At 38.5% G+C, this 21,306-nt stretch overlaps 1 protein-coding gene across 6 annotated transcripts in view; it reads right to left on the minus strand.

Moving 5' to 3' along the window:
- Positions 1–21,306, minus strand: part of TUNAR (TCL1 upstream neural differentiation-associated RNA) — a 162,694-nt gene that overhangs the window by 31,332 nt on the left and 110,056 nt on the right. For 2 of the 6 annotated variants that reach the window (XM_057382981.1, XM_057382982.1), the window contains one exon: positions 2,949–3,243. The exons of 1 other annotated variant lie outside the window; for it this stretch is intronic. In XM_057382981.1, the coding sequence (XP_057238964.1) occupies positions 2,949–2,987 (39 nt within the window). In that variant the 5' untranslated portion in view covers positions 2,988–3,243. Of the gene's footprint in view, positions 1–2,948; positions 3,888–11,327; positions 11,714–21,306 lie in introns of those variants that run through there. 3 more of the 6 variants (XM_057382985.1, XM_057382986.1, XM_057382984.1) reach the window with 3 other exon arrangements.

Below are 21,306 nucleotides of genomic sequence, written 5' to 3' on the forward strand. Positions count from 1 at the left end.
CTAACAAYGTATCTGTACAGTTGTATGATCTTTAAGAATGTAATTAACCTATTTTTCTTGCTCTAATTACAAGGCAAAAGATTTGCATAGGTAAAGGGAAAAAAGATTTTGTTTAGAAGGGAAATCCAAATTATGCCTGAAGCCTAATAAATCTGTTGCCATGACAATCAAAGAGCCTGGTCTTACAAAACCTTTCAGAATTTATTCACATGAGTAGTTCTTACTCACTGTTCTTACTCACTAGTTTTGATCTCTCCCATCCTGAATGACCACTGTAAGAGATGGAGCCCAAATTTGTGGACTAAAAATGAACTTGATAGAGGTTTTGTGGACATTTCTGGACATTTGTAAGGGTGGTCCATAGACCCAGGGAATGACATCTACATATTATATATAAGATGGGAAGTGGGGGTGGTTAATGSGGATGTATTGGACAGTTGGGACCTGAGCATGATGTAAATGGTATATAATAAGGAATAGAGAATATGCTGGTTTTAGCTGGGATAGATTTTTTTTTCTAGTAGGTAGTATGAGACTACGTTTGGTGCTAAAAACAGTATTTACAACATAGAGATGTTTTAGCTCTTGCTAAGCAGAGCTGCCACAGCACCAAGGCCTCTGCTCCTCCCACCCCACCAGAGTGTAGGCTGGGGGTGCACAAGGAAATGGGAGGGAGCACAGCTGGGACAGCTGACCCCTACAGACACAAGGGATATCCTATCCCAAATTATGTCACACTCAGCATATAAAATGGGGAAAAGACAAAGAGAAAGGGGAGAAGGACTGTTCAGAATTATGGCATTTGTCTTCCCAGGTAACTATTRCACACATTAGAGATGCTCTYCCAGAGATGRGTGAACACCTGCCTGCCCATGGAAGTGATGGATGAATTCCTTGTTTTGCTTTGCTTGCGTGCACGTGGTTTTGCTTTACCTATTAAACAGTCTTTGTCTCACCCATGAGTTTCCTCACTTTTACTTTCCTGGTTCTCTCCCATCCCACTAGGGGGAAGTGAGCAAGCAGACCTGCGGTGCTTAGTTGACAGCTGGGGTTAAAAAATAATATTCATGCAAGTTTTTTTCCAGTGATTGACACAGAACTGCTGATATGAGGAAAGGTTTGCAATGGGCAACTTGAATTTAGGATGCAGTCCTTGTTCACACAGAGAGTTGAGGGGATGACTTCCACAAGTAAGAGATCCTTTCTGACAGTGAAGATGACRTTTATGGGTTGTGTTGTTCTTCCTCAGTTTTGTTTATCAGCTCTTACATTGGTCATACATTTTAGATAATAAAATACACCAAAATTCTGCTTCAATGGACAGGTATATGTGTTTTGAACTTTACTCTTAAAATCAAGGCTGATTCCTCTGAACCCTACTGAAATATTGTCACGGTACAATGTATTTTTTCATCTGTGCTTGCTCCTGCTGCAATGATTTGAAGAAGTTGTATTACCATCCTCTCTTTAAAAACTGCCTTATGGAGTCCTTCATCATACAAGGAGGAGATGTACTGAGAACCACCACAAAATTACAACTTTTGAATAGTATTTAAGCTCTGATTCTTACTCATGAGTCCTGCTATGGCCCAGCTTTTTTGCTTTGGCTTTTTTCATCCTTCCCATCCTGAAAAGCTGCTGCCAGGAACCTGTCACCTCCATACCCAGCTGGACAGCCCGTGACAGCTGTCACAGAAACCTGCTCCTGATCTTATTCCAGCTCCATCAAAAGCAGTCAGATTWCCAAGGCGTTGCCCTCAGTGTGGAGGCAGGCCCTTACCACAGTTTACTCAAGAAACACTCAACTTTTCCAAACTCAGTGATCAACMAGGATGCATAAGAAAATACATACGTGTCACATCACCACTACATCACCTTTTAGTTGTACCCTAATTTCTGAAACAGAGACCTAAATAAACCAGTTTTACTGGAAAATAAACCTGTTCTTCCATCTCAGTACATTCACTATGCAATTCCTGATCTGCTTGGCAATTTCTTGACAATGACCCTAAATATTCATAAGTCAGGTAGTTAATAAAATCTCTGTGCACTCCCCTAGCACCTYTCATCCAGGAAGATGAAACCACATTACAGCTGTGAACAAAAAAAWATCTTGTAATGCCCACTGAAGCTATTTGTAATAATTCTCAGTGCTCCTCTAATACATAGCCAAAAATTACTTGATAAGAGACCATCCCATACTGGGTTTGTTCATTTTATGACTTGAGTAATAATTCACAGTGGTAATTTTCGGATTTCTGATACGTGTAAGAGGATCTGCCTCYCACTATATCTAAAACACAGCATCCAAGTCTGCATTTGATAGTTGTTTCCCATGGAAACAAAATAGTATAAATGTTTTGTACCTGCCAGTATTGCAGACATCAAAACCTTTCTGTAGCTTTCATTTAGAAAGATAATATTATTCAGGGCTATTCATMCATTGATACAGGATTTATTTTACCTCCTATTTTTGCCTTCTAGCAGTCSGTGCACGACTGAGGTGAAGGGAAGGTATAGAACCATGACCCCAGGTAAACAGAGCAAGAGAAAGAGAAGGCAGGAGGAGGGGAATGGAGGGAAGGGAGCAAAAAAGAGAGAAAAATGTCACAGTGAATTCCTAAACCTTCTCTTTAGCATGAAAATATGTGAATACAGCTGCAGATGTTCCAGTTTGAGTGCAAACAACAGCACAGGTGCACACACACACACACACACACACACACACACACACACACACTGTCACAAAGCAAGGGAGAAAGACAGAAATGATCTTACAAAGCTGCTGCAGTAATCAGGACTTGCTCCTGAAAACAACCATGCAAACAAACATTCTTTTGCTACCTTTTTACATTTTTTTCAATTTTCATTTCACTATTGCTATTATTTCATACTTCTCACCATATCAGAAAGATGGTTATGATTAAAAGGAAGAAAAAAGGCCTTACCATGCAGTGCATCAGGAAGAGATGAGAAGCACAGAGCATGCTGCAGAGATTAAGCTCAGCATGGCATTCAGATATCCTTTGGAATTGAAGAAAATTGTCCAACCCATTCTTCCTAACAAAGCGGACAAGTTTTCTCTAGGCTTGAATTTTTCACCAGAAGACAGATCCTTACAGTGCATTATATTTTCTTCTTCAGGAGATATATTTCCTCCAGTTAAGTTTCAGCTCCGCAATGCCATTTCCAATCAGCTCTAAGAAGTTCTTCATTCCCAGATTCGCGGTGTCATCAGAGGGACTCCAAAGAAAATCAAAGAAAGAAAGAAAGAAAAAAAGAAAATAATACCTTACCAAAGCCCTGAAATTACTATACGGAAAAGGAGAAGATATAAAAATCCCACAACGCCCCCTCTTTTACTCTATTATCTAGGTGTTTCACAACAATCTTTACTAGCTCTTTGGTCTCATATATGCAGGGCTGATCATTTGTAATAAAGAAAGAGGCAAAAACTTTCCCAATTCACGATGCATTTTCATTGCTGCTGCTCAACTACCAAACAACCCTTTTCATCCTGAGGCATCTTTAAAACCATCTGAAGAAACACCACTTATCCCTTTCCCTTCCCAAAGAACATGATTAGAATTTCTAGAAAAGTGTTGAGAAGGTTTGACAAATAACCCCAAAATACAAATCAGATCTAAAAGCAAAACCCTTTAAGCAGGAGGCTTCTTGAGCAACGAGGTACTTCGCCTGAAGAATTTGGGACCACATGCATTAAGTACCGTCGGGAAGGAGAAAGGGGAGAAGAACAGTGGCTGTCGGAGTGTTTGGAGATGGGGTGGGACCAAATGGGTGTCAGGCAGGAGTGGGATCCTGAGTCACCCTCAGCCTCCTGCCTGCTMGCTGACAGCAGCTCGGGCTTCCCCTGCACTTTCTGCAAAGCATATTAATTGATTCTGGTTGCTGAGCAACTAACTCTGGGGAGCCACATCGACGGCTCCGGTTCCGGCACAGCTTCAGCAGCAGCAGCAGAGAGAGGGGATGGTCTCCGGTCTCCCCCGCCTCTCTCCGCCTCCCGGGATCGGTCACCCTACCCGGATGTCCTTAGCTGCCCTGCAGGGAAGTTTTGCAAGGAAAGAAGCCCACAGTAGTGCAGCAGGCAGAACAGGTGGGATGCTCCCCCAGCCTGCGCGGTACTGACAGGACTCAGGGGAGCATCCCGGCTCCACAGTGACAGCAACGCCCCTCTGCCAGCCTSCTGGGCCAGCGGGGCTGGCACCACGGGAAACCCAACCGGGCATGTCGGCAGTGGGTGAATCAGGGTGGGGCAGCTGCCTTCTGAAAAGCAAACATCATCTGCAAGATGTTAAAATGACAAGAAAGTGACACGGTTATCACAGAAACAGAATATCCTTGAGCAGGAAGGGACCCACAGGGATCATCAAAGTCCAACTCCTTCCCCTGCACGGTACATCCCCAAGAATCCCACCATGTGCCTGAGAACCTTGTCCAAATGCGCTTCTGGAACTCTGTCACAGCTAATGTTGTGGCCACTTTTCCAGTGCCCAGCCACACTCTGGGTGAAGAACGTCTTCCTAATATCCAATCTAAACCTCCGCTGACACAGCTTCATGCTGTTCGCTCCAATCCTATGTGAGTTTCTAGATGAACATGTGGCCACTTAAGCTCTGCCCCTGCAACAAGAGTAAGTATTGCTTATTTCTGACCTCTTTATAATGTTGAACTTCAGACAGAGCAGACACTGTCTGCTGAAAGGGTGCACTCTAAACCAGAACCACCTTGCAGGGGAATTGCCTAGGTGTTTTTGATAGAGTCTGCAAAATGGAGSTCTCTGACAAAACCTTAGAATTGCTTTAACTGATACATTGAAGTTTCACGGAAGAGTGAAACAGGAAAGAGGCTATTTAATTTTGGTTCACAAAAGTGATGGGAAAATTGAGTAACTCGAGCTGGCTCAAAGGGGTTTCCYCTAAAGTGTCTCGACTGATGGCCCAGTAGGAGAAACACAGAGGATTTCTGCAAGGTTAATGTCAAGGGGATTGACCCTGAGCAGGGCCTGACCCCTGCAATTTGTGGCAGGACTTCCACTGGCTTCTGTGGCTCTAGAGGCTGAAAGAACCCCCCCAAAACACCAGAGTGCCTGAAACAAAACATTTCTCTGGTGCTGTTGTTCTGTATAAATCCTTAGTCAGACCATGGCATTTGTTCAGCACTGACTAAGCTATCTTTCTGTTGCACAGGTAAGATGTGAGAAATTAAAAGACCTCAAGATTTCTCTCCCCGTGACCTGGCAGTAAGTACAACAGTAGATCTTGGCCAAACTGCTCAGGCATGATTACTGTCAAAGATCTGAGCTAGATCAGCTCTTTATTTCGTTATAGTGATAGGATAAGTTAAAGGGCAAGGCCCTGAGAAGTGCCTTAGCTTGCAGTCACACAGCAGAATTATCTAATTCTCCCCTTGAAGAACTCCAACCTGTATCATGTAAGCCCCATCTAAGTCACAAACACCAGGTCTTTGTGAAACGGGGACAGGTTATCTTAAGGAAGAGAGTAAATTTTCTGACAGTAGCTTAGCTGCACCACACTCTGCTTTCATGCTTTATAAAGAAAATCTACAGTTTAGCCTCGTTTTCTYAGCAAAGCCAGATGCTTCACATATATTCAAAGCTCAGGAAGAACCATTAGATCCTGTTAGCAGAGCTGCTGTATGAAACAGATTGCAGAACATATTCAGTTCATCCAATATGTTTATTGATATGAGCATATACTGGGAATTCCTAATCCCCCAAGTACAACCTCCAGAGAAATATGGGAACATTTAGACTAAGGGAACAAGGAGAGGTGGAGAGATTTCACAAATACTTGCAAAGGAATTATTAAGTCTACATGAATGTATTTCACCATACACATAGTAAAGAAAGATTTGTTTCATCATGGTATGTTGTAGTTGTTTTATCTTTCCACTATTACTCCTTTACATTCATGCCCATGCCTGTTTTTATCCCCAACAGTACAATCTTAAAGAAGTATTAATATTTTAATGTGCTTTGTTTTGTACTTTATTTTTACAAGGCAGAATACCAATAAGTGTTGAAGTTCTCTGTAGTGGAGAAAATATCATTAAAAGTTCTAGGGAAGGGCAGTTGAAGGGCAAAGTAATAAAACAACCACAGCAAGAAAGCAAGTCAACAGGTGATTTCAAAATGAAAGCAAAAGCTAGTGTGTAAGAAGGATCTAGCAGATTATTAAAAAGGTTTAGGAGAGGTAGGTTTGGAGATGTCAACATTTCTGCAACTTTTTACCTTTTTTTTTTAAGAAAATGTAAAGCTGCTTAGATAAAATTCAGTCTCTTACAGAAAGCAAGTGCAGTGTCTCTCTTTCACTTACACAAGACTTGAATTTAATCTCATATAAATGTGTTTTATTATTCATTGAAAAGGCTGACTAATGCATATGTTCTATGCTTATTCCATTTTCTATGTATCTTTTTTCTTCCCCGTTTTATTTCCTTTCAATAATAGCATTATCCTCTTTGAGAAAATAGGTGTCCTGTGAGCCTAAGGACCAGAGCAAGCTGGGATCCAGTCAGCGGTCATTCCCTGGGGGAATGGTACAGCTTACAAGCAGCGCCCTGGAGCCAGACAGACCCCTCACCACAGGACCTTGGGCACCAAAATAATGAGGACATGAAACAATCCACAGCACCAGGTTGGGCACAGTCCCATTTCTGATCCTGTATTGCCAGGACCTGATAGCAAGAAAAGGTCCCCAGGGAGATAAGTGGGAAGAAGAAAGACTCTTCTGTCAATATGTTCCCGTCCAGATTGTAGGTAAGAGCCAAGTGGAAAGATGGCATTTGAAGAAGGCAAGTGAGTGCTGCAGCAAGCACCAAGTGTTGGCTGAGGCAGGGGAAACAGTGCCTTCTCTGGAGTGATTGGATGGCTGGGCTGCAGGGACAGGGTGGRTGAGCTCCTTACTGTGCTGGGCACCTACTCTCCTCTAACCAGCAGAGGCCCCTGGTGACTTGGAAGATGTGGGCACAACCTGTCAGACATTCAAGAATTTAAAGCAGAAAAATCTCTTGGGAATCTCCCTGGAAGTCAGGAGCAGGGAAGACCAGAGAGCTGGAAGCAGAGGTGCACCAGCCTTGCTCCTTGTGTGCTCAGATCACTTCTGCAGTCCCTGTCAGCTGCAGGTGCCTTCCCACAGCACAGTGCAGAGGCACCAAGTGACACAGGGAACCTCCTCTGCAGCTGACCCAGCTGCCTGCCATAGTATGTCCGGACACTTAAGACAGATGAAACAGCATTAGCCTTCATCACAATCATAGCTTAATACTGTAAAGACCATCACTTCATTCCTTGCAATCCACACCTTTTCCAGTACCTGTGATATGAGAAGTGAATATGATTTTTAAGTGCAGTATTGTATATAAAGGATTCAGTAATTTTAATAGAAATACAAAGATGTGCTGAGATAATAAAAATTATTTAAAATATTAAATGAAAGGTATAATTCAATTATTAAACAAATTTTTATTAAAAACTTTTTATTATTTGTAAATAAGTGTTCTCGGTATGTTTCTCATTTTGACCTTTCAATATCCTGTATCTCATTTGCTATTCAGTCAATTACAGAACAAACAACTAAATTGATTTCTTGCCTTTTTAGTTTAAATGCCATAATACGTGCAGGAGAGTCTGAGCTTCAGTGAGTATATTTCCAGATCATCAGCAATTAATTGAAAAATCTAACCATAATAAATAGATCTTCATTCACAAAAAAATTTCCAAGGTATGACAGAGCATGTACAAATAGTTCCATCCATCTGCAGGATATTCAGCACCTGTAAAACCTAATTCTAACATGCTTTAAAAATAATATTACTGTAATAATTTTTTTCAATATTTTATATTGCAGCTGGTCTCATTCTTTTCTTGTTTCCATCACTGCAAATCAGACTAGGATACCGCAGTTGTCAAAAATTTGCAACATTAAAAAATAGTACATGGTAAGTAAATAGCAAGTAAAATGGAAAACATTTAAGATTTCTTATTATCCTTTTTTTAGATAGATATTGATTTACAGCAACTTAATTGCCAACTGACTAAAGAATGATAAAAGGTTACAGCCTGTGTTTTACAATTGTTTGGTTTGTTCATACTTTCAGAAGTTAATTTGAAATAAATATTAGTRGATCTGACTTGAATTGCATTTATGAAAAAGTAAACCTCCTACATTCAATGAAATCACCCTTAATTTACATCAGTTTTGCCAGCACAGTCAATTGCAGTACTAATTTTTTGTTCATTGTGGAGTTAGCTTCAGTTTGAATTTTTTATACACCAGTATATATACTGATTCCTTTCATCACCCTAGCACTAAAAATAGCATTTCAAAATAGCTGTATCAAAAACATATGCACAAAAATGTGGGTATCTGGCTAGTAGCACAGCAATTTTCACTACAGAAAATACATAGACTAAACATCTTTCTTTTGTTTAGATAAAGAAAACCAGCTTTCAAATTTACTTCTGAGCATACAAATGAAATACAAATGAATAATTTCAACCAATTCTAATATTTATAATTTGACCTAAACTTCCATTTTGTATAAGCAATATGCAGTGGCAGTTGTATTTTTCAGGGAGTCATTGATATTGAACACAAATTACATGTCAAAACAGAGAGTTTTATCCTACTCCTCCAAGCTAGACAGCAAAATGCTCCCTGATTTCTATGGGGAGATGACTGAGTTCATTCTTAGGAGACTCCTACAGTCTCAGACAGAAACTGCTTAACCTGTTGCACCAAATAGAGGCAGACTTGCCCCTCTAATGCTGCTGAAATGGACTAGCTCTGTGCGTACACCAAACCACTCCAGAAGACAAGTACTATTGAGAGGCAATGATGTGTCTGCAGTGTCTGTGCTCAGAGTAGAATCTCATTAGAAAAACAGTAATCTTGCTGTACAGCCGTGTAGTTAGATAGGACATGCAACGCATGAGTTCATTGAATCCCAGGGGTGATCATCTGCCTGAAATTCTTTTCTAGATAGGCATGTTCACACATGGCAAAAAAAGCTTTCAAGCAGCAACAGTTATTACTGCTGAATAAATATTCACATTATTTCTCAACAGGAAATATACCCACTGGGCAAAAAAAAAATAATAGTATGCTAATRAAGGATTAGACAGACATGGGCTAAATTAGTCCTACTACAGTTCTGTTAAGCTCTTGGATGTGTATTACATGACATTACTGTTTAGTACCACAGAACAAAAATTTCTCTGCCCTCTTTTTTTATTCTTTTTTCCCCCTGCTCTTTTTATTGTTTGTTTGGGTCGTTGGTATTTTTTTTCCCCTTTATAAAAGAGATGGAAATTTCCTTTTCTGGGTTAACTTCCCAATATTAAGGAAAGTAACACAACCTGAATATTTATGATTAACACCTAAACCTCCTAAATACTGCACTCTACACATGTTGCTGCTAGAACTAGCATTTAATAGCAGCCAAAGTAGTCCTAAACAKTATTCAATACTCCAAAATATACAGTATGTGTGTTGTCATGATACTGCACAGTATTTGAATAAACACACCTTGAGGAATTTTACAGAAGCCAGATTTAAGCAACTGCTGGCATTTCTATTCTGAATAGAGCTGAGCTCCAGAATACCAGTATTTTGTCTGGCAAAACCTCTCAAATGGCTGTTCTTTCTTTGCTTCACAAAAGACTCAGCAGCTGGTTTTTCTTTTTGCCACTAGCAGAGGTGTCTTTGTAAGCACCTTTCTAGTGAAAGTCACTGGGAACAGCTCAGAAAGTCTCTCAAGTTTAGTAGAGAATGCCCCTTAGCTGATGGGGGAAAAAACTACATCAACAATCCTCTGCCAGGCTCTTTTAAATCCTTCCTAAATAGTCACCCCATTGATTGATATTTTGAAAGGTCTACTGATGAATAAAGTACTGGCATTCAGAAGGATTCCACAGAGCTAAACGATACCAGCAAAATACACAAATATAGATCCACAAGGTACTCTGAGCTATCGCCTTTCAAAAATAACCCCAGCGAAACAAGACAAATCAAAACCAGCCTGTTAACTCCTTATGATGTATCCATTTCTTAAACATCCCAATTGCTTTCAGGCTTTTCCTTGGAGCTGGTCTCTGTTTAATTAATTAATCACAGTATTTGCACATCTTGAATGCTTTGTTTTAATGTCTCACTCCCTTCTGTGGATTTCTCTGCTGTGAGATTTTAATGAGAGCCATTTCTCATTTTTTTATGCAGAATTATTATACGGAGGAGAAAGTGATAATAACTCAGTCTTCTGTTAATTACACTTCTAATTATTCTTAGAAGTTTATTTATAATTGTGTCTGCCAGCAGGATTTGTTTCAATTATCATAGCCAGATTGGAAATGGAGGTTAAATTAATACTTTCTGTAAACAACCATATTTTAAAACAAACAAGAAGTATTAATATTTATTTTGAACTCAAAATACTTCTTTCTCTGATAGTTATTCTTGTAAACAAAAATATCAAAGAATCATGTAAAAATTTTGCCCTTCGATACTAATAATACATAAGGTAGCAACTGTTCTCAGAGGACACAAAAAAAACTTAATTAAGACAAAACCCATTTATGATCAAGGAGTTTTTTTTTTCTAAATGGTAATAAGGGCTTTTATATTAAAAGTCTTCAGATAGGAATCCTCACCTCTAGAGGCACAGCAGTGCCATTACTCAAAGAGAATAAGTGTTCTTTCAAGGGTGAAAGGGAAAGAAATATCTATTTTTGATGCTGTTAGATTCCCACTTGCAAGCTAGGAAACCCCTTGTTTGCCACAGTATTTCTAAAATAATGCAGATCTCATCTGAAAAGTACATTGCCCAAAGATGTTAGTGCAGGAAATTCTGTTTTCAGGGGGAAAGTGTTCAACAAAAATCATCTTTAGAAAATACAATCCTATACATATTATTTCATTTTTCTTATGAAATAGCATTATTTTAACCAGAGTTATAAATCTAGAAGTAATTATAAGACAACTGAAAGAGATTTAGAGACAGATATTTCAATATGCACAGATGATTGATATACACATTCTCTTCCAATAGTATTAAAGGTATAAAATTTAGGGAATTATTTGGAGAGAGATTCATATCTTGGCTATGGAAAGATATAATAGCTATTACACAGGTAAAGGATTTGTAACCTGACAGACAGAAAACGACAGTGCTGCAATGAGACAAACAGTTGCCTTCACATCCGACACATTTCCCTCTGACACTGATCCCCTGCAAACCCCTGCTCCCTCACCAAAACGAGCACTGGAAGAGAAGCCTGTGAGACTTACCTGTTTGCCTTCAGAAGGTGAAGAAGTTTAAAGCATCAAAGTTTTCGTGACAATCAGCCACTGGCACTTAGCTTACGTGGAAATAATTGCATTCTTCCATCTTTTAGCTTTCTCAGTAAGTGAAAGCTGGTGATGGATGCCAGCAGCCTTGTTAAAATATCACTGTAATCCGTTCAAGCTCTGGAGATTGCTTAGGAAACCAAGTCATAAACATGCAGTGTCTACAGCTTCACAAGCAGCTCAGCATTTTCCAAGCGTGTACACGTCTTCCTTTTCCAGCACTGCACTTCACAGAGCACTCTACCTATCTTCATTTGGGTAGAAAGAGCACAGTTGTTGAAAGTAAATCCTATGTGACCAGAAGTGTTCTACATGTTTGTTTTCTCACWTTAAATGATTATTATTTTAGGAAAGAAGACACCCTTTATGATTTTTGATTGCTGCTGTTTCCTCGTCAAGAAAAAAAGAATTAAAAAAAGCTTCAAATCAAGAAGCAAGAAGCAAAGAAGAGGATACAGCAGTTCAAGAAGCAGCAGGCAAGGATGGGTGTCTTGTGATTGCTTTGAGTTAATACTCCTCAGGGGGAGATGAAAAAAGCACAAATACAGCAAAATCTGTCTTACAGAGTAAAAATCTGTTGTATAAGCCAGTCTCTGGCAAAGTAAAACAGCATGTGCATTTACTCCATTAATTTCTAGCATGCCAGAGTGTAAAGAAGATTGGTAGCTTTCTGTTTATTACAGCAAACAGGTAGGAAGGAGGAAAGAAAATTCAGTATATGTAACTACTGTAATTGCTTCTGCTCTCCTGAGAAACGTATCAGATCTATTGAGGCTGTGTATGTGAAAGCAGTATTTACAGCTACCACAGAACATTTTATCATTATCAGTATTTTCTGAAGCATATGTGGAGGATGGACATTTAAGAATGCTACACACCCTAAATGCAAACAAGCACATTTGTGGCTGCTCTTTCTATAGCTCAAACATAACAGGTTTTTGGGCTCTCTGGAAAATATCACTATGAAGTCTCTTACAAGAATCATAAGTGCTGAACACTTCGTCATAACTGACCCAATTACTGGCACCAAGCGATGGGAACTTCAGCCTAAAAACCTTAATTCAAATCTCACTGAAGCCCATGAAAATAGATTTTGAGAGGCTGTGGATGAGAACCTCTGCCAGCTGGCTCCTGTGTCCCTGGGCATCACAACACAGCTAGCTCACAAAGTCACCAAAAACAACGTGGAAGGAGCTGGTTGAAACCCTGCTCTGACCTGAAGTTGTCCTGGATGTGACACTGTGATGCTGGGTCTGAATTTGGTCAGATAATATATGCAGCACAAACACATGCCTGTTCCCTTCAGGGCCAAAAAGAAAACAGTCCATTTATTTGTATGATGAGTTCAGTCGCAGACCAAAATGCCACTGGAGCCAAATTGTATTCAAGCATAAAATAAAGAAACTTCTCAGCTGCATGAATTTACTGTCCAGCTGTCACCTTTCATACTTTCCACACACCACCCACCTGCAGTGCCACCAAATCTTGCAGCAGAACACTGTGTTCTTGACTGTAAAGCTTTCTAGATATTAACCCTGCCATAATTTRGGTTATTTTTTGCCTTAACAGAACTTGATCTTGCTCTTTCCAATCAGTGAAAACATCATATTTTGAAAAAAWAAATTAACCTCTATTTCCATTACCTCTGTTGTTAGAGAGGCTGGAGTCAAAGTGCATCTGTGCAATACACTGAAAATATGAAAAATGGGGAAAAGGAACAGAACCATATTTCATATTCAAGCTCTGAGGAACTGCATATGCCAGATACAGCAAATACCACATCCTTGGCACAGAACAAATCACTGACACCTCAGGGCTTTGCCTCAAAATGCTGTAGCAGTTAGTTTGTATATTCCTTTCTTTTCCATATTCACAGTTCTGCATTTTGCTGCAATCTGAATATTCTAGGCTTACACGTTCATGGAAAACTGCCTTCCCTTTGAGGGAGCTTTGGCTGCCGATCCTGTAGGGGAAGCATTTCCCCACATGTCCCTAAGCATTAGATATGCTAACTATTACTTTCTGTGTCTGATGACCAGGTGGAAGGCAAATACGCTTTCTAGATGCAGAGCAACCCCACTGACCCTGGAACAGCCACAGATAGAAAGGTGAGAACAGAGTTTTTTGAGCATTGCAGAGAATATCACAGCCCACCCCCACCCCAGTCCAGCAACTTTCAGTGACATCTTGAGTTATATCAACTCCACTATTGGGTCCCTAAGAAAAATTCCCTCTTCCTTGTCAGCTTTGCAGTTTGGTTGGGTGTTTGAGCCTTCCCACTGCTTTCCAGAGCACCAYATGCAGTCGCCYTGCGATGAAAAGGCAGTAAAACAGYAACTGCATTATCTAATACAGCACATGCAAGCAAAGAGTGCTTCCACCCACACAGAAGCTGCCACTGGTGCAGCATGAAGTGCTTTTTGCGCACCAGCATACACTGGACTGAAATGACAGATGAGGGGTCACTCAGCACTGCCACTGCAATAAAGTCTCTGTTGTTATATGGCAGAAATCTCGATGCACATYCTCTTTTCAACTCACATTTGACTTCTAAATATGCTTGCAAGGCATTGTGTATTTTTAGCATGCACAGGGTTCCTATTTTGGGTTACCAGCCTGAGAAATCTTTGAAGAGGTCTGATGTTGAATGAACTTTTGAAAGACTGGTGCATTTTAACATTGGGCAGTAGGAGAAAAAAAAATTAGAACGAGAGATATAAGATATCAGTAGCTCCTTCCACAAACAGAGGTCAGTGACCATGAAATTTGTCACTATCTTGTTAAGCATCAAGAACTTCCATGCTGTGACACTACAAAGTGCACCTGCCTCTGGAAATTATTTTGAATGTCTGAATTATCCCTCTTCCATCAGATACAATAATCTTTGTGCAAAAATATTTGCCTTATATTCTGTACAAAATACTTGCAGCACTCAAAGATACATTTTGGGAATAGAGGTCAATGTGTGTATGTCCCAAAGGTAGGATATTAATAACACTGGTGGATCTATAGTTTTCTATGAGACATGGCATTTCAGCTACTGACTGTAAAAAATTGAATTTGTTCCAAGGGTTGTTTTTACATAGGAAGGTGACACTACCCTTGCAGAGGACTTACTGGTATTCCCCTCTCATCCTGGGAGAGTCTGACTGTCCCAGGAAGGACCCTGAGCATCTTCAGTGCTTTTTGAAGGTCAGAAGGAACTGGACAAGGGTATACAACCTCCTCAAGGAGCCAGGATCCTAGCAAGCACAATATAATGCTCAATTGTGTCATCTGAATTTTCTTATATACTATTCTAGCATGATAAAAGCCTTTGACAGACTGGGATCAATTAATTTTATGAAATACATGCATCTCCCTGAGCACTAAAGACCTCCAAATATATTTTTTCTTTGTATCCTGCACAGAGAATCCTCACTAAAGCAATTGTCTCTCTGCACCTTGGCAAGTTGTTTTCACTAAATAATATATCCTGCACAATTTCCTTGGTGAAATATAATCAAATGGTAAAACAGTCCCAAGACCAAAAAGAAAATACTAAAAAACATAACTACTGAAAGTTAGCACTGTCCAGGGTGCAAAGTCTTGTGAGAAGGAACAATAAACAAGAAACAGAGAGATAAACAGAGGTGGAATCTGGTGTGTTTAACGATAACATTACTTTTATTTCTAGCCAGGAACATAAATTCTGATGCACTCTGTGCATATCCATATTCATATCTGGAATAAATTTATTTGTGCTTAAAGAACAAGTCCCAATACATGAGAATGAGAAAGTTTAGTCTGCAGAACAGGATTATTTTGGCTTAAGTTCAACCATATTTTAAAATAAAAATTTGTGATCATTTCTACTTGTAGCAGCATCAGCAAGAAATTAAAAAACTGTGTTTAATTTTGATTAAGTTCAAACAGTCCTTTTATGTCAGATATGAAATCTGTTCTAACACTCCAGAGCAGGACAGGCTGCTATTGAGCTATCTGGTATTCTCTGTAAAACAGTAGAAACTGTAGTAGAAACTGTATTTAAACATATCTGTAACAAGGCAACACATGTGACCACATAAATCTAAACATAAATCTAAATCTGACCACAAAAAAACTTATTTATTGTCCTGTGCTAAGTGTAAGTGCCCAAATATCTAAGCCAAATTTGAGAAAGAGGCAGAATGTTTTTCATGGTTCATAGACAGAAACCCTTTATAAAAGGAAAATTATTATGGTCTTTCAGCTTCTTTAAGGGAAGGTTACAACATATTCCTTTCAGACATCATGCATGTGATGARTGGGGAAATACTGTAATAAATTGCCAGGATATATCAATATAATGCCATTTTTTTTCCTCAGACTTTCATGAACTCTATAGGGTCCAAAAGTACAATACAATCTGAAGTAAGCTAGGTCCATTAGCTTTTGAAAAAAGAAGTTCTAAACTGTTTGATCATCCCTCAGAACCCTAAAAAACAAAAGATAAATTACAAAAYGGAGGTAAAAAAGAAAAAGGATGATTGAAGACCAACTCAAGGATAAAAGTAGTGGTGGAAAGGCTAAGAGCAGGGCTAAAAAATAGACATGTCAGGGGGAAAAATAGATCTATAGGAAGCGAGTTAGAGAGAAACAGAAGTATAGATTGGGGAGGGAAATGTAAGACAGCATTGAAACTCATGTAAAAAGGGCAAAGGTGTGAAGCAAACAGYCTGGGATCCTGAATTAAGGTAAGAAGGCAGAAGATTCCCCAAACTGTAATTTGATCACGTCATGGAGTTAACTACCTAGGTCAAATTCTCTTCTGATTTACTTTCAAGGATCAAATCCCTGGCAAATATTGGTGGGGAAAAAAAAGTGAGCATTATCTTAATTTGATTGCTCATCTTTTAAAATAGCTTTACCCAGTCTTTCTGCACTAAGATTTCACAGAGATTTCTTCCTGAGGGCAATTCTTTCAGTGCTTCTGCATTTGCTACGTGACATATAGGTGTCTGGGATCTGGATACTTGGAACCAAACCACTTTTTCACCAAGGACTGGGTCAAGTTCTTCAAATCTGACCTGCAACAATTTCAGAAAATACTGTCTCACCCTTTTAACGCCATTTGCAAATTAAAAGTCACTACCATCAAGCTGCTGAAGGGGTTATTTAAGYTATGCAGTTTTGCACTGCCCTGATATGTATTAACTATCATCTTACGGATGGTTACGCTGTCTCATCTAACCAGAATGGCCATCTCCAGCTAAAAARTGTGCAAAAGTTGAGAGTGGTAGCTTTTTAACTTCTTTTGACTGCCCCCCCCCCAACCATACCAGTTTGTATTTTCCCTTGCTTCAGTTTTAACATCATGAATTGTTTTCCACCAAGTGCTACTCATTCAAGGCCTGGTGAGTGTAAATGTGTCCAACTAGAATCCCAAAGGGATCACAACCATGGTGTAATGGCAACAAGTATGGGACCATTATATTTTAAAAATATGAGCTTACAGGTTAATTCAGATAGGAAGGAACTTCAGGAGGTCATCTAGTGAACGTTTGACCCAGTTTTGCCTGCTTGTTGTAAGTACCCAACTTGCTCCCAAGCTTACCCGTAAGAGAAGACTTTTACTTTTGCATGTCTTGAACAGATGGGAAGGACTTTGTTTTATTTCTTATTTTTCTCTGACTGCCAAACATTATAAATGCATTACAGTCATTCTCATTGCACACTAGACTGTAAGCTTCATAAAACAAAAAGAAATAAACCACAGWTATCTTTTATCAGTTTCTGTCTTGATTCATGCATAGCACGAGGAAAATTTTTGGGGTTGTGAAGAAAAGATCACATATGGAAGATTCACCCAGTCATCCATTCATACATTTGCATTAGAGAGAATGTSTGACCAGTCCTTTCTCCTGAGCACTTCAAAGAGTTTGTACAGTGACATTTTTAAAACTTTGCTTGAACARAAAGGATGCTTGCATCTCATGCGACTCATTAACTTGACACAGCCATAATATATCAATCAAGCTACATATAAAGAGGAATATTATGGCACAATGAATCTGTAGACCTATTTCTAATTAAACTGGCTTAATTAGACACAATGAGCAATCTCACTGTGTAAGCACACTCCTGCGACTGTCATATAAAAATAATCTGGAAAGGTTCAAAGGATTTCAGTCCAAACACCTGGTTATTTTTTCCATCATCAGAACACAATTTCATTTCAACTTGCAACTTTTGAAGGGAGCAGTCAAGAGCAGTATTGGACGACAAGGGCCAGTATCATCATTACCCACATGCAAAACAGACATAACATTTACTTGCCACAAAAAGACACTGTGATGTTTTCATTATAATTAATAAAATGCCTTGCAATCTACAGATGGACAACACTGTCTAGAGTAAAAGTTTTTGYTTTTCAGACTGCTACAGATCAGTTTTGCTCTTTCTTTTTCCTAGGGAATATTCTGTTGTTAGGTCTTTACTTTGTACTTTTATTCTCATCCATAGAATCAGGTAACACTGGGTTCTGGCGCAATGCTTTGCCCATTTGCTGTATTGAATTTGAAAGAGCCCTAGCACTTTATGAAGTCAGGAAGCCAAATTTCAATTTTGGAAATGCTAGTACCATACACATTACAAAATGCGGGGGGTGGGGGTTTTAGTTCTGCAAGCTCACAATCTTCACTGAAAAGTAACACTACTTGGCTCTAGTCTACCAGATTTTTATAGTTATTCTACTTTTTTTAATATCTCTTATGTTTACCCAAGAACAACAAAATCAAAGATTTAAAACAAGCAAGGAGTAAATAGGACTGTTACCCATAGCTGTACTGTACCAGCATTTTGTCAGGAGCAGCTTTTCTGAATCTCTTGTCCTGAGGCATTAAAGCAAAGGTCACGGTAACTTGTGCTCATGAAAGATCGTGTGGTTTTTCCCATRAGCTTCAGGTGACAAATGCAAAACCTTGGACAAAATCCAACTAAGGAAATTGCTCTCTAACTATATAAAATAATTTCTGCAGTTTCAATTGAGTAATGTACTTTTCTCCACACTCCATCTTAAGCTCCTGTTGTTGGGCAGCCTTCAGTAACATGAACATTTTACACAAGAGTTGTTTTGAATTCTAAATAATCCTAAATAGTTACATTTTATTAAATATTTTAGCAACTAGTTTTGAAGGAGGCATAAATGCTCAAGCTTTTCTATTGCCATTTTGTGTTGAAGAATTAACTTCTTGTGCTAACACAGCATTTTCCTAAACACTGTATTTAACTTCACAGTTGGTAATTTCTTATTCTTTTAATTTATTTTTCTCCTACATATGCTGGAAAATAACTTCTTTTGTGAGCTAGCTTGTTAGAGTCTGATTAGGAATTCTTAACCTATGGAAAGAAAAGACTTGTTTCTTTGCTTTTAGCATAGCAGATCTAATGGACAATATGTTTTTAGTTGTTTACCATAAAGCTGCATTAGTTAGAGAAGGGCAATGGTCAAAGGCTAGACACTTCCAGCTGCTTGAAAAGGTAAGCAGAGTCCCTGAATTAGCTTATGATGCCATTATGAGCCTGAAATTTATGGGAAACATTAAGACTAAGGTTCTGTGAATCTTATGGCTGAAGGTTTTGGAAAAACTTAACTCAGCAAAGATGCCAGAGAGCATGATTCTGGCTTACTGTCCCACAGTAATTTCCCAACCTCTCATTTCCCAGCCCAGAACATTATCTGCCTCTCTCCTACAGCAGCCCCTGGGCACTGACCCCTTCTGAGGAGTCCCTGCATCTCAGCCAGCTCTGTTCCAGCAGCTTGAACAGGGTGAGGTTTATAGCYAATGAAGGGGGGTTGGATGTCTTGGTGTACAAGGAATGTCACACTAAATCACTTTGAATAGATATTGTTTTGCAGAAACATGCTTAGACCTGTTGGAAAACTCAACCAGTTCCATAAATGCTGAATTACTTTGTTCTAGATGATATATGTTTCAAGGCTACACCTTTTTGTAAAAACATGATTCCCACACTTGTGAGTTTTCATCTGTATTATAACACCTAATACTGGATGAAAAATGTATTTATACTCTGTGAAGAAAAATKATCTCCTGTGAAGACATAGCCTCTAAAGTTTTTGTCATCTACATGGCTTTTTTTCCTTCTAACTGTATATATTTTTTCTGCACTCAGTTTTAGATAATCATATTATTCTCTGCTATGTTTTTCAAATGATATATTGAGTACTTAGTCTATCAAACAGCTGCCACCAAATAGTCTTAAAATGGAGGATTAAGATCCTCAAAGTCTGTCAGTGCATTATAATTGCATATAAAATCTTAATACAGCCATGGTTGTTGCAGTTTTGAATACCCTTTTCACATATACTTCCTCAATGTAGGGTCTCCTTRTGATCTTAAAAATATATATGAAACTCAGCACAAAATAAAGACCAGATAGTGTTTTCACAGATAAATTATAYTACATGGAAAAATGTTTGTCCATCTGTTTTGAAATCCTATATATCTAATAAATTACAGCTTCTAATATGTGCAAGTGAGGTTGGGGTGGGAGGAGGAAGGGACAACTGAAGAGGTCATGGGATAATATATTTTAGAGGATCAATAATCTATGAGGAAGGTGCCATTTACTAGAAAACATCAGCCTGTAATTGCAGCCCTAATATGGTAAAGAGTAAGTTACATGCTAAACAGTCCCTTTGAGGTTATCAGGAAGTGTCATAATCTTCTATATCCAAGTTTGGGGCTCTTCCTTTTGTTTTCAAATTTAATGGCCTACTAACACTGTTGTGTGTTTTGTTTTGTTTTTTTAATTTCATGTATTGTACACATGCTCATGAAGATGAAGAGAATCAACTAGGAATATTTTCACAAAAATATTTTTTTTTCCTAAAGTGAGAAATAATTTAACAAGTATGAACACATACCAGGAACAAATGTCTGATTGTGTAATTTATTCACCTCTTACATTGTATTTCTTTTTCTAAACATCTACTGTACAAACTTTTCTCAACCAAATCTCATAAAGTTCAACACCATTGCATGGGTGATCATTATTAAGAGTTATATTTCTGATTTAAACTGTTTCAAGCTGAAMAAAATAAAGCATATTCTTTTCTCATTTATACTGTATTGCAAAATTTTCTTAGTAAGTTATTATTTAGCAGAATTCCACAAAGTTTTTGTGATGAAATCTGAAACAAGGAGAGAACCCTCACTCATACAAAATTTACAGAAATGTTTCCTCCAATATGCCCATTTCTTAGAATTCTGTTCATCTCACAGACCTTACACTTTCAAGTGCATAAATATCAGAAATGACAGTGGTATTCATAACTAAACCAAAGAAAATAGATATTTTTTCACTTTTTTTKKKKWWTTTTTTTTTCAACTTTGTCTTTCAGCAGGTTATTTAAAACTTCAACTTTTTCTGCTCTTAGAACTTATTTATTCTTGTCTCTCCTTGGTGAAGTATAGGGCTAATTTATATGCAGCAAAGACATAAAAATTCCACAAGAATCTGCATAAATATTTCTCTGTCCTTTCATACACTATTTCATTGTTGCAGTACTTGATTTCTCTACAGTTTTAAGAGAATACATGTTCTATACCTCTTAATAAATCATAAGAGAGTACCTGTTAGATAAGAAGCAAGAAAAGTTAAAAATGCTGATATGAATTTCCTAAGCAAAAAAATAAAATAACTCCTGAAAAAAAAAAAAAACCCTCTATCAATCTAACAGTTTTAGAGCCCCTATTATGCATGGCCTAACTCAACACTCAACAGAAATGCCTTGCCCATCAAAAACTGGAAAGCCTCCAGAGGGGCATGTTACAAGGAATAAGGCAACAAACAAATTTCATCTTAGCAGTTTTGTTGGCCTATGCTGGAGGAAATGATAGCCAATAAATCACATTTTTTCCTCTAGTCTGGTATT

This window comes from Malurus melanocephalus, unplaced genomic scaffold, assembly GCF_030028575.1.
Source record: "Malurus melanocephalus ecotype Western Australia unplaced genomic scaffold, MMel_1.1 scaffold_597, whole genome shotgun sequence".
Classification (NCBI taxonomy): Eukaryota; Metazoa; Chordata; class Aves; order Passeriformes; family Maluridae; genus Malurus; species Malurus melanocephalus.